Genomic DNA, 13,443 nt, shown 5'->3' with positions numbered 1-13,443 from the left:
GGCAGAAAGGTGAGAAAAGAAAAACAAAACAAATCAAACAAAAAAGAACAAAAAACCTAGTATAAAAGTAGGTTTTCAGTGCCATTAAAACCCACTAACAATGTTTAATAATAGTTAAATAGATGCATGAAATAAACCTTTAATTCAGCCAAAATTACTGAGTTTTGGTTATGTAAACTATGAGCACCATGACTGACCTCACTCGTGCATTAACATCCTAATGAGAGCGTGTGATCTGCATGTTGGAATACGGTTACCAAGAAGCCTTGATCATTTTAAGATATTATAATGTAACATTTTTATAAGTAAAATAGCTTGTTGCTGAGGAAGCTCCTGTTAGTTTACCCAGTTATTGAGTTGTTTATAATGTTTATATTTACTTTATGTATTCGTTTGTGTATTTCTGTGCCTAGTTCTCATTTTCTTCAGAGTTTAGTTTTTACCTGAGTGTCCCTTCCTCTTGTGTCTAGTCTTTTGTATTTAGTCCAGTCATGTGTCTGTTTTCCATGTTCCTTTATGAATTCCTTATGCTTTTGCTTCTAGTTTTGCAGCCATGACTTCTTCTGCTGTCTTGTTCGGCCGTCTCCACTCATATAATCACCCATTTAGTCGCTGTCTCCCCTTTTTCTCATGTCAGAATGTTTGATTGTATTTCAAAATCTGCCTCATGCCTCATTTTTTTTGGTATCTCCGGTGTGTTTTCTGTAGTTAAATATTTCAGTCTGTGTATTTCTTTAATTTTAGGTTTTGGTAGCTGTAGTTTCAGTTTCACTGTTTTGGATTGTGTTTTTTGCCATTTTGGCTTTTGCCTTTTTGGATTTCAACAGGCTGGAAATTAATAGCTTGCTTTAAAATTTACCTCACTCTACCTCTGCATGTCTGCATATTGGTTATCCATTCAATATTCAGTCTGCATGTCTTGCAAATTACGACAGTTAAATTAAATGCAACCACAGTTTCCTGAACAAGAGGACTGATATCTGATACTTAGTTTGTAACTTATTTCACAGAAGTGGCTCTGAAAACAGCCTAACATTATGCACAGTATCATTTTGGAGTCTTTGCAGTTATATTTCTATACTGACTGCACTTGCAAGCTGCATAAATTTAACAGAAAATATATTGGGTGTTGTTGTTCGGCTTATTTTTATTTTTTTTTACTGTTGCCTTGCTTAAATGGTTGAACTGCTGCTACACTGTAAAAAAAAATCTGTCAAATTTACGGTAAAATACCGGCAGCTGTGGTTGCCAGGAATATACCGTGTAAAAAATGTGGAATCTGTAAAAGACAATACGGTATACTGCTTTTGTAACCCTAATTTTTAAGGTAGACAACGTATTATTTTACCAAAATCATGATAGAAAAAACCAAATATATTTGTCAATTATACAGCAATTTAATGTAAAAAATGCAACTTTCCATAGCTTTTTACGGATATTTGCAGTAAAAAAAAAGTAATAATATAATAATATTTACAGTAATTTGTTGTTAATTTAACAGTAATAGGATAGACCCTATTATTGTAAATAACTGTAAAAATAACAGAAATATGTTAAACCTTATTAAAACCTTTGACAGTAAAAAACACAGTGAAATTGTATAACAAATTACAGCATTTTATTTTGACCAGATACATTTTACGGTAAATTCCTGGCAACCACAGCTGCTGGTATTTTACCGCTAAAAATACAGTACAATATGAGGAACATAAATGGTTTACCGTACATTTTACATTTGCAACCGCTAAATATAGAAAAATCTAAAGATGCTCATATACAACCAAGGTAGAGAATATTACTGATAAACAATGAGAAAATTTGACATACCATTTGAAAACAGACTAAACATATCATTTTCTCTATTCCTACAAAACAGCATAGATCTTGAGAATACAGCATGTGTCCATATATATGGCTGGTAATCCATGGAGGAATGACTAAACATGAAACAAAATATTACCTGCCCCTGACCTATCAACAGTAATGAGTCACTGGGTCCTGCCTTGGTGAAGGAAAGGACTCGGTGGAGTTTCTAATGCGCATGGTGTTGAAGATACAAGCTCTGCAGGAGTACTTCAATGTCCATCAGGAGTTCACTTTGGACTGGCAGGATCCCCTCTGCAGCAAAAAAAATGGACAAAGTTTGATCAGTGCTTGAGCAAAATGCACAGAAATGAACAAAACGTGCTGCCAAAACCAGATCTAATGATAAATGATTTCTTAAGTGTAAAATATACAGTTCTTAAAGGATAGTTATTGTCAAAATGCAACCTGGGCTGTTTTTTTCAGTTTTTTTTTTTTTTTTACTGTAAACGAGACAAACATATATCTAAAAGCATAATTACGACAAACAAGCCGTTTTTGAGATTGACCGTGACTTTGTTTTGTGGTCAATAGCCAGTGAATGGGAATACTAGGGGGCCGGGGCATAAATTTGAGCACATCAAAATCGATACAGTAAAAAAAACAAAAAAAAAAAAACAGCCCAGGTTGCGTTTTGGCAATAGTTATACTTTAAATCTACTTGTGTAAAAGTTATACATAGACAACGCAGCCCTAATCACAATCATAATTTGTTGGAAAACGTATTTAAGTTTCGTATTGATTTATCATAGAACTTGAAGTTAATGGCTGAATGCATGGTGATGAGACCTATCATTCAATCTACATTTTATAGCGTATGAAACTGCTCACCTGGACATGAACCTGAGCTCGGCTGATTAAGATTAGTGTCTCCTGTCCATCTTTCTTTAGCAAAACTTGAATAATACCACTGCTTACCTCTTATTGAATCTTTGGGTGCAGACTTAATTGAAGAGCCTCGTATAAACAGGCAGGGTGTGATGTTTAGGGAAACCAAAGAATACAGCCGCCATCATTTCTGCCAGAAGACTCATGGGGTGCAACGAAGCGTTCATTGTGGACTGGCTAGATACCTTCTGCATTCAGAAGGAAAACAAGAAGGGCATACACCATAAACAATAATAACTGACAAAAATAATGAGACAAGAAATTAAAGTAACAAAATAAGTGCAAATCAAGTTTCCCTGTGTTACAGTGTAGCTGAATGTTTTTCAACAATTTGATTTACGGTAAAACACATACCAAATATTTCCAGCCAAGGTTTGTTTCAATCTTCAGCATTTTTTTCCTGCCATTGTCTTGAAACTGTTTCATCTGTCTCTCTCATTTGATGCTGTTTACAAAAACAAAACAGCAATATTGTAAAGGGAAAAAGGAAAATTAATTTAATGGAAAAAAAAGATTATGACCTGAAATCTCACCATTTCCTGAGAGTCACAGGTCCTTTGAGTATCCTTATGGTTTCTGCTCAAATTCAGTGTCTGAAAAGGGCAGGAACAAAACAAACCTTTTTAATCATAATAAAGACAAAATAAGATTTAGAGACAGACGACAAAGAAATGTGTAAAATATCTTCTTGAATCTGTTTACTTTACTAACCTTGAAAGAGACTCTTGGGTCTTAGCTGTGCCACCACCCTTAAACCTTAAAACAGATGGAGACGATATGCTGGCCTGGCTTGAAATTTCCATATTTGGTGCTGTAAAACAATATCACAAACAATAGATTAATTGTACTTTTTGGACCTTGGCCAAAGCATAATAGAAAAAACAGAAAGTCCTTCATGGCTATTGTGCAATGAAATCATAATACTTACTGGTTTGTTTCTCAGATGTCTCCACTCCTAATGATTGTAGTGCCTCCAGTACAATTTCAAGGATTGAGGCAGACAGGTCCGGCAGCACCTTAGTAATGGAACTCCTTATGCTGCCCCCCCATTTCCAAGATGTCTGATAAAAGAATGTGAATAAAGGTCAATTTACACCAAGTGGTACCTTTGGTCTTAAAATATGAAGCTGATCTTGCTTGATACTACACTTTTATACAGTGTTTCGTAAGTACCAAACTAACAGCACCATTATTGTGACAGCACACTGTGTTTCAATGGAACCATTTGGTACCCATACTTCATGTAAGATGTTAATGGATAGAAATCAATTAAGTCAATGGGTTTTGACCAAAAAAATCATTTTATTTAAAACAGCTTACTATCACTTATGTCACACAGAACATCAGCAGGAGGCTCAGTAGAGGGCTCTTCTGATTTCTGCCACAGATCAGACTCTAGCAGACATCTCAAAGTCTCTCTTAAAGGCACATAATAGGCAAACCTATCTTTTCTGTTTTCATCTCTCCCTAAAAATATTTTCTTTGGTTCCGCATAGTTGAAGGCTTTTTTAAAGATCTGAGCTCTGGAGTGCACTGTCCTCAATGGCCCGGTATGACATGCAGAAAAAAGATCATAGCTTTTGACAGACTCACAGACTTTGTTGATGTCCTCCTCTGATAATGATGTGTCATCTTTTAACAGTGATGCAAGTTTACCCAAACTGTATGTCTGTCCCAACTCATGCATGTTCTGCATTTCCTCTACAATGTTCTGTATGGTTGAAGCAGGCAGTAGAAACTGACCCTGCAATTTTAAGTAGAATAGTGAAACGTTTCTCAGAAAAAGATCACAGAATTCAGGGGGCATTTCCATGTTATCTTCATGTGTAATAGACTGTGCAGCAGGCTCGGAAATCAAGGGTACAAAGTCATCTGATGTGGTTGGAACAGATGATGATTGACATGCAGACTCTCTATATAAATCACCAATGCTGCTGTCTGAAAACTCTGTGTTTACGTGACATGTGAGCAGTAAAAGATGATTTAACTCTAAAGGTATTTGTGCATCCTCTTACTGGACAAGTGACCACGTGTCCTTCCACAATATGGCTCTTCAGATGAGCTATTAACTCTTTAGAGTTCTGACACTGACGTTCACACATCGCCATTGCACATGTAAACGAAGAAACCACCACCACACCAGTGACATGGGTGGGGGCAGTGTCTTTGGTAAAAATGAGCCTTAAACGCGCCATACCTGGTGTATGTCTGCTTGCAGCCTGCTTCAATACACCGAAAGAAACAACGTGGCTCATTCCGATGCAGTTTACAATGAAGCACGTAGCCCCTTGATGACTGAACTACCTTACCACAGAAATTACACATTAACATAACTCCATGTACTTTGGTAATTCCTCCCTAGCGAATTAAGCACGCCATATACAGAAACTAATCCAGAGCAATGCTTCCCTCGCAACAGTAATGCTAACTCAACTCACAAATGCTAACTAAATTCACAACCTCACTCATAAAAAACGAACTGCTAAAATTATCTATAAACGCTGGGCTGGTGGATTTTTATAACAGAGATAACTTGAAGTTGCATGTACTCACCTCACCTCGAACTAATTGTAAGCTGCCAGGATGTCTACAAATTCCGAAGATGCTGTGGTCCAAGCAGCAATAAATGGCGCTAATATACGAGTTCAAAACTGTGTCCGTTAGCGAAGCCAACTTGAGTCTCCTGCATGAAAAAAAGAGCGGTTGGCACACAGCTCAGCAGCGCGCCGCGCTATTGGTCATTTTCAGGTGACGTCATCCCGCAATGTAACGTCGCTCTTTGTTTCTTTAGGAGGTTCGGAAGTCACGTCTGCAGACCGCTGCAGCCACGTCTTGCCTTGCTTCCCCTTTTTTTGGTGAAATGGTTCGCTCATACTGCACAATGTTGCTACCAGATTTTTTTTCTCTGCAATTCGAACGTAAAACGTCTGTACACAGTTTACCAGCAGTTTAGCTACCAATCAACAGCGATCACACAAATTCAAAATTTAAGGCCGACCCACTTAAGGTGGTCTGATAATATGGCGTGAAACACAACAACATAAAGTTGTTTTAAAATAATAATTAAAAAAGATTATTGAAATCAATTTTATTCACAACCATAAACTTTATTTTTAACATCTTCTTTTGCTGTTGATTTTTTTATCAGAAGGTTAACAATGATATACTGCAGGCCTAACTTTTAATCTGTATATCAGTATCTGAATTTTAAAATAAAAAAATACTATCAGTTTTATTGTCTTTCACTGCTGATATTTGCTTTTTTTTAATGGTATGTACTGGTTGTATTATTACGGTGGACCCTATTTTTTAACATCTTGTTTCTGTAAAAATGAATGTTTTTGTTTGCTTAAAAATCTACAGCTTTATACTGTGAATTCCAATGTGCACAACCCCAAAAGATGTAGTTTTACTCAAATAATACCGTAAAATCTAAGTTTTTCAGACATTTTCAACATTACAATATGTAATTGTAAAATGTATGCATATTTATTTGTTTTCACAGAAAATATTTATAATTTCAACATTTTATTACAGTAAAAAACAAAGTTTTATCCAGTCTCACAATTAACGGTTATTCAATCTATTTAATACAGTAAAAGGAAGTTTTTGGTTTTACGCTCCATTACCGTTGGAATTTGACGGTGTTTTGCTGTATATTTTACTGACTTTTTTTACAGTGTATATCAGCCTATAGCATCTCTTGCTCTCACGCTCAGTGCACAACCTGTATGTTCAGGCCAAATGTAAAAAAAAAAAAAAGCGGTGATTGTTTTCATATTGCATCATGTGGGGAAGGAAAAAGGTTGCCCAAGTGATTTTGTTTTTTCATGAGATGACGGGACATGACATGGTTTTTGTAACGCGGCGTCTCTTCTTGTTTTTTAATCTCCAAAAACATCACAGCTTTTTCGTCACACTGAAATTCAACAGAAGACATGACAACTGATGCTTACGGTAAGTTTATCAGTAATAGTTATACTCTGAATTTGGTACTTAATTACGCTTCATGCTTTACTACTATACAAAAACTAAAGTACATGTTTCTCTCATTTAAGGCAGATTTGCTAAGCTAATGTGTTTAATTATAGAAAATTAAAAATGGAAAACAACATGACAGCTAATGATGGAGTGAGGGATCCTGTACATTACATTTGTAGAGTTGAATTTCCAATTTTTACTGGGACTTTCTTCATCTTAATCTTCATCAGTGTTTTTTTCAAAAATTGGGTACTTTAATCCCTTTGGTTTTATCTGTTATACAAAAACTAGAAACAAAATCAACAGTTTCTGTCATTTTAGAGAATTGTGATTGTGTTTGGTTGCATTTTATTTTGTATGTATGTTTTATTTTTTTCCAGAAAACTGAAAATGGCAAGCGTCACATCTGGACTGAGTAATGATGCTGAATACATGTGTGATACTAATGCTCCCACCATCACTGGACCCCTTTTCATTTTGATCTTCATCCTCAGTATCATAGGCAACAGCCTCCTCTTATGTGTTCTTTTCATCTACGAGGGCCTGAAAAGTATCACAAATATTTTCATCCTGAACCTGGCCTGCTCTGATTTGATCTTCACCATCACACTTCCATTTTGGGCTGTTGATCATTTACACCACTGGGTCTTTGGGGACTTTATCTGCAAATTCATGACTGCTGCATTCTTTGTTGGGCTGTACAGCAGTGTCATTCTGCTGACTGCCATGACAGTGGCACGTTTCATTAGGGTGGTGCTGCCAAACTGGAAAAATAATCGTGCTCTAAGAAAGAAGTGTGCAGTTGGTGCTTGTATAGCTGCCTGGATCATCAGCATCTCAGCGTCCCTGACGGATGCAACAAAAGTAAAGTTTGAAAACTTGGATGGTGAAAACTATTGCTATGATGAATCTGAAGACAAGCTTGGACATTATCTCCAAGTATCACTGCTATTTTTCCTCCCACTGGCCATCATTATTTTTTGCTATTCTGCAATCCTCAAGACAGTTTTACAAGGTTTAAATAGAAAGAAGCACAAGACTATAGCTGTGCTGTTGTGTATTGTTGCAGCCTTTTTCTTTTGCTGGGGGCCATACCATATTGTGCTTTTAATTAAATCTCTTTATAAACCGATAGGTTGTAAGGCACAGGAACAGTTAGAAGTTGCCTACCATATTTGTGAAATGCTTGCCTATTCTCACTGCTGTATGAACCCTCTGCTATATATGCTCTCACAGAAGTTGCGAAAGCATCTTTTGAATCTTTTGCGCTGTGAAAATGTGCGCAGGAAGAAGAGAGAGAGAGACACCAGGCAGAATGTGGCTTTCACTGCTGACAGTCCACATAGTCAGTCATTAAATTAAACATTGATTCAGTTTGTAACTGTAAATGTAGAGACTGTATTTCTTTCATATATATATATATATAAAAAAAAAAAAAAAACACCCAGCACGCCCCTGCGGGCGGTTTATCCTTCAAGCTCGGGTCCTCTACCAGAGGCCTGGGAGCTTGAGGGTCCTGCGCAGTATCTTAGCTGTTCCCAGGACTGCGCTCTTCTGGACAGAGATTTCCGATGTTGTTCCCGGGATCTGCTGGAGCCACTCGCCTAGCTTGGGAGTCACCGCACCTAGTGCTCCGATTACCACGGGGACCACCGTTACCTTCACCCTCCACATCCTCTCGAGCTCTTCTCTGAGCCCTATATATATATATATATATATATATATATATATATATATATACATATGTTTATTTGTGTCTGTATGATTAGTTTTATTCTGATTTTAGTGTTTGCCTGTGAGTGTAGTTTTGATTTTATTTGCATGATTTTATTCTGATATTTGTATTGCATGTTTCTAGTTGTTTGTTTTATTATATAAATATATAACGTTGTTCTAATCCATTGTGGGCTGGCTGGACATGGGACTGTTTAGCTAATAGCAGGCACCTGTTGAGGCGTGAGATTGGTGTTTTGTTTGTTTTTTCCCTCGTCCTCCTGGGACTAGGCTGGGGTGGTCCCCACGTCAGAAGAGGAGTTCCTGTCTCTAACTTTTACACACAAGGAATATTCGTCTTGGGTTGTTGGACAATGGACTGGCGGGAATGTGTGGGATTTTGGTGTACAACGAACAACGAATTTTATGGCAAGTTTCTTTTTTTTTTGTCTTTTAAATCAGGTTTTATTATTGCTTTCTGCATCTGGGAATACTTTTTTTTCCCAGTTAGACGTGTTTGGTCTCTGGGTTTCTGATTCACTTGCTTCCCCGTTGTATTCAAAGGACCTCCTGGTATGACATTTTGGCGCACCAGCTTTAGGTTCTACGTGTGTGAATATATATGCAAAAACTTACATTCACTGCTTTTATTTGCAATGCTGCCTCTGTACAAAATAACAACAATGTAATCAGTCAAAATATAAAATACAGTCAGAATGTTAAATAAAACTTAAAAGTAAGGAAGGAATTGTGCTATTAGACAAATCATAAAAATGTGCGGGTATTTAATTTTTACAAACGAAATGTTGGCGTTGTGATGAAAGCAGCAGTGGGTTTTTGTTTTGTTTTGTTTGTAACGATTCGTTTCATTGAGTCACAGTGACCCCTGTAGATTGTTGTCATTTATAGATCTCTGGTTTCATGTCATTGTGCCGGAACACAACATCTAAAGTTGCCCAACTTATTTAAATTTTAGTCAGTCTTCTGAATATGGATGGAAAAATAAGACATCCCAGATCTGAATGAATGAAATATTCTTATTACAGTTTTTCTCGATTGCTAAAACACATTTCTTGAAACTATGCCTCATATTCTCACAACAGTAAACACAAATCCATAACATCTCACTCAATTTCCCAAACATCCTATTTCCAGGTCAAAATGAAGCTCTACACTCAAAACTATTCACTCTTGCTGAAAAACCAAACTTTGCCCTCAGACATCAAACACAAGCCCTCAAAACACACACACTACAACAGAGTTTTGCACACTGGTACAATTAATTCAAAACAATAGTTCCAAAACAATTAGGTTGCTTATGGTTCTCCCCTTCAAAAACCTTTTCACATGATAAACACAAAAGACGCAACCAATGTATGTACAGTGGCACATTTTTATTCATGTACTATACAGTACAACACACACCAAAAAACATTATTCCACCTCAGCATCTTGTCTTTGGTCTGGGTCAGGCCAGAGAATCTCATCCACATCACAGGCTATATTGGCCCTAGCCAGGCAGCGGGGGTAAAATCCTCTTGCATGCCTGATCCACCCCTGGCATGCATCTACTGATATGTCTAGGCAGGCTTCTTCCATGGCCTGAAGGAGGTGAACACGGACATAAGGTTCTCGGTCATACACTTTCCACCGCCATGCCGAAAATAACTCCTCTATCGGGTTTAGAAAGGGAGAGTATGCAGGCAGAAAGATATTAGAAAACTTTGGGTTATTGGTAAACCAGTCACGAACCAGAGCAGCGCGATGGAAGCTGACGTTATCCCACACAACAACGTAGTGAGGCTGCTCTGGCTGTGCTGGTTCCCTGTAGTCCAGCTGGAACATATGTTGTCTTAAACCATCAAGAAAAGCAAGGAGAAGCATAGTGTTATAGGGTCCTAGTACGGCATGGCGGTGGAGTACCCCTCGTTGGCTGATGGCTGCGCACATAGTGACATTCCCTCCACGCTGACCAGGGACATTTACAATAGCCCGATGGCCAATTATGTTCCTCCCCCTTTTCCTTCTTTTGGTCAGGTTAAAACCTGCCTCATCCACAAAGATTATTTCATGGGGAACAGGCCGTCCTTCAATCTCAAAGATTCTCTGCAAAACACATAACACAGTAGAGTCAATCGGTACCCTGAACCACAGTTCAAGAGTGCTGAAATGGCAGCATAAACTGCCATGCTGTGATGGTACACAATACTTTATACAGTATCAAAACTCATACCTGAACATATTCCACACGTTGGTTTTTCACTCTGTCAGAGTTTCGTTCGAAAGGGACTCGGTATGCCTGTTTCATCCGGAATTGATTCTTTCGGAGGATGCGGTTAATTGTGGAGAGGCTGATGGCATTTATGCCTCGAAAAAGATGATCATCCTCAATCACTCTCCTTTGAATCTCTTGCAGGCGGATTACATTATTTGCAATTACCATGTTTACAAGTTCCCTCTCTTGCTCCTCCGACAAAAGCCTTAACCTGCCTCCACCAGGTGGTCGTCTCTGTGTCCTACAAAAATAGAAGCACTCATTACTGTAACTGTCACACATTCTTTTTACAGGAAAATAATGGAAACATACTGAAACTCAAGAAACATAAGTTCAGTAACTTAAAAGTTACTGTACAAAGCAGTCTTACTGCAAGTACACCTACCTGTTTTCCTCCCTGAAGGTTCTGATGATGGAGGCAACAGTGAAGCGACTCAAATTTGGTTGTACTCGTTGCCCAGCCTCCCTCATGGACAAGGACATGGTCAACTAAAGTGGCTCGAATTTCATCCGAGACTGACTGTCTTCTTGCCCTTGCTCTTCCCCTTCCTTGTCGCCGTCGTTCTCCACCTCCACCTCCTTCACCACGTCCTCCTCCTCCTCCACCTCTCCCTCCTCCTCCACCACCTTCCTGTTGTCCTAGACCACCTCCTCCTCCTCTTTCACCACGTCCTCTTCCTCCACCTCCTCCTCCTCTTTCACCACGTCCTCCTCTTTCACCATGTCCTCTTCCTCCACCACGTCCTCCTCCTTCACCACGTCCTCTTTCTCCACCACGTCCTCTTCCTTTGCATCTCTTTGGATCCATTGTTTCAAACCTGAATGAGCTGACTTTGGCCCTTTTATCTATCCATCGAAGGTTCTGATTGGTGTGTGATAAATTTTGACTCCTAGTGTTTCCACCTGGTTAATTGTGTGCTAATTGAGCTCAAGCTATGCTGACTTAAGTTAACATTATTGAATGCTAGTGCTTTCTAAATGACTACATGGTGTAAGCACTGAAAAATGTAGGGATTTGTGTGTAGAGTTTTGCAGTAACAGTTCACCAAATTTGACTCATGTGTCAAAGCAGGGAATAGTGTTTATAGTTCAGGGAAATGGGTGAGCTTTTTGAAAAATAGCGTTACGGTTTTGAAATTTTAGTTTAAAAGCCTGGTTATAGTGTTTAAGCAATCGAGAAAAACTGTAAATACTTTGTTCTTTACATAGTTGAATGTGCTGACAACAAAATCACACAAAAATTATCAACGGAAATCAAATTTAACAACCAAGGAGGTCTGGATTTGGAGTCACACTCAAAATGAAAGTGGAAAAACACACTACAGGCTGATTCGACTTTGATGTCAGGTCCTTAAAACAAGTCAAAATGAGGCTAAGTACTGTTTGTGTGTTGCCTCCATGTGCCTGTATGACCTCCCTACAATGCCTGGAGATGCTCCTGATGAAGTGGCAGATGGTAAGTAAGTAAGTAAAACTTTATTTATATAGCACCTTTCAAGATAAAAATCACAAAGTGCTTCACAGAAGCTAAAACCTAAAAATAAAAATCAACCAAAAGCAAGTTTAAAAAGATGGGTTTTTAGCTGTTTTTTAAAAGCGACCACTGAGTCCACAGATCTCAGGCTCAAAGGGAGAGAGTTCGACAATCTGGGGGCCACAATTCCAAAAGCTTTGTCGCCTTTTGTTTTCAGCCTCGTGTGTTGGACAGCAAGCAAGCCCTGGTCACATGACCTCAGGGACCTGCTGGGAATGTATGGATGTAAAAGTTCACTTATATATGTTGGTGCTTGTCCATGCAGAGCCCTGAAAGTCAAGGTCAAAACCTTAAACTGGATTCTGAATTTAACGGGGAGCCAGTGCAGCTCAATCAGCAGGGGTGTGACATGGGAAAACTTGGAGGACTTGGTCAGAAGCTTTGCAGCAGCGCTCTGAACAACTTGTAGACGCTCCAAAGAGGCTTTATATAAACAAGTAAACAAAGAATTACAATAGTCCAGACGAGATGAAACAAATGCATGAAGGACAATTTCTAATTCGGAGCGCGATACAATGGACTCAGCTTAGCAAGGTTTCTCAAGTGATAAAAACAGGAGCGAACCAAAGATTTTACATGAGCATCCAAAGTCAGAGCTGAGTCAATACTAACACCAAGGCTCCTGATAGACGGTTTTGCAAATGTAGCAAGTGGACCCAAGTTTTCCATAACACTAGGTACAAATTTTTAGGAGCACAAACAAGAACTTCAGTCTTCTCCTCATTTAGTTGAAGAAAGTTTCCAGCCATCCAACATCTAATGGAGTCTATGCACTTGTGCAAAATCTGTAGCTTGGAAACATCATGGGGCTTAAAGGAGATATATAACCGAATATCATCTGCATAGCAGTGATACGAAATGTCCTTAAAGTGCTCAATAAGTGTTGAAGAGGAAGTAAATACAGTAAGAACAATAAAGGCCCCGAAACTGAACCTCTGGGGGCCTGGGATCTGGGAGTGATCTCCTCCCAGGCCTCTTCCACACTCCCTCCCCTTACCCCCAACCAGTCACGGGACATGGCTGTGCCTCCCTGAGCCTGGTCAAGTAAAGGCTTTGACATATATATCATTAGTAAATCTGGCCCTCTATGCCCCTCCTTCATAATCCGGTGTCAGACTGTAAGGTCATTCATATTCTCAGCAAACCGTTCTTCTCTTTTCCTGAGGGCTTATCAGTTCTCCTAGTTTTC

General features: G+C 38.7%; 1 protein-coding gene and 1 long non-coding RNA gene across 3 annotated transcripts; one reads left to right on the top strand and one right to left on the bottom strand.

Moving 5' to 3' along the window:
* Positions 1-1,513: 1,513 nt before the first annotated feature.
* Positions 1,514-5,844, bottom strand: LOC113011425 (uncharacterized). 2 transcript variants are annotated; one of them, XR_003270541.1, is made up of 7 exons: positions 5,305-5,844; positions 3,680-3,812; positions 3,463-3,562; positions 3,285-3,344; positions 3,106-3,196; positions 2,782-2,939; positions 1,514-2,118 (listed from the first exon to the last, which is right to left on the bottom strand). It is a non-coding gene; the product is annotated as an uncharacterized LOC113011425 (long non-coding RNA). The 2 variants fall into 2 exon arrangements; XR_003270540.1 differs by having other exon boundaries at positions 2,782-3,196.
* A 1,272-nt stretch (positions 5,845-7,116) lies between these two features.
* LOC113010956 (chemokine XC receptor 1-like) lies at positions 7,117-11,450 on the top strand (the record flags this gene model as incomplete). The annotated part of the gene is made up of 2 exons (XM_026150257.1): positions 7,117-8,032; positions 11,407-11,450. Coding segments are annotated over exons 1-2 (954 nt in total), but the record flags the coding sequence as incomplete, so codon positions are not given.
* Positions 11,451-13,443: the final 1,993 nt, after the last annotated feature.

Source organism: Astatotilapia calliptera, chromosome 18, assembly GCF_900246225.1.
Source record: "Astatotilapia calliptera chromosome 18, fAstCal1.2, whole genome shotgun sequence".
Taxonomy (NCBI): Eukaryota; Metazoa; Chordata; class Actinopteri; order Cichliformes; family Cichlidae; genus Astatotilapia; species Astatotilapia calliptera.
The sequence above is the reverse complement of the archived record's forward strand: the minus strand, read 5'-3'. Positions and strand labels throughout refer to the sequence as shown.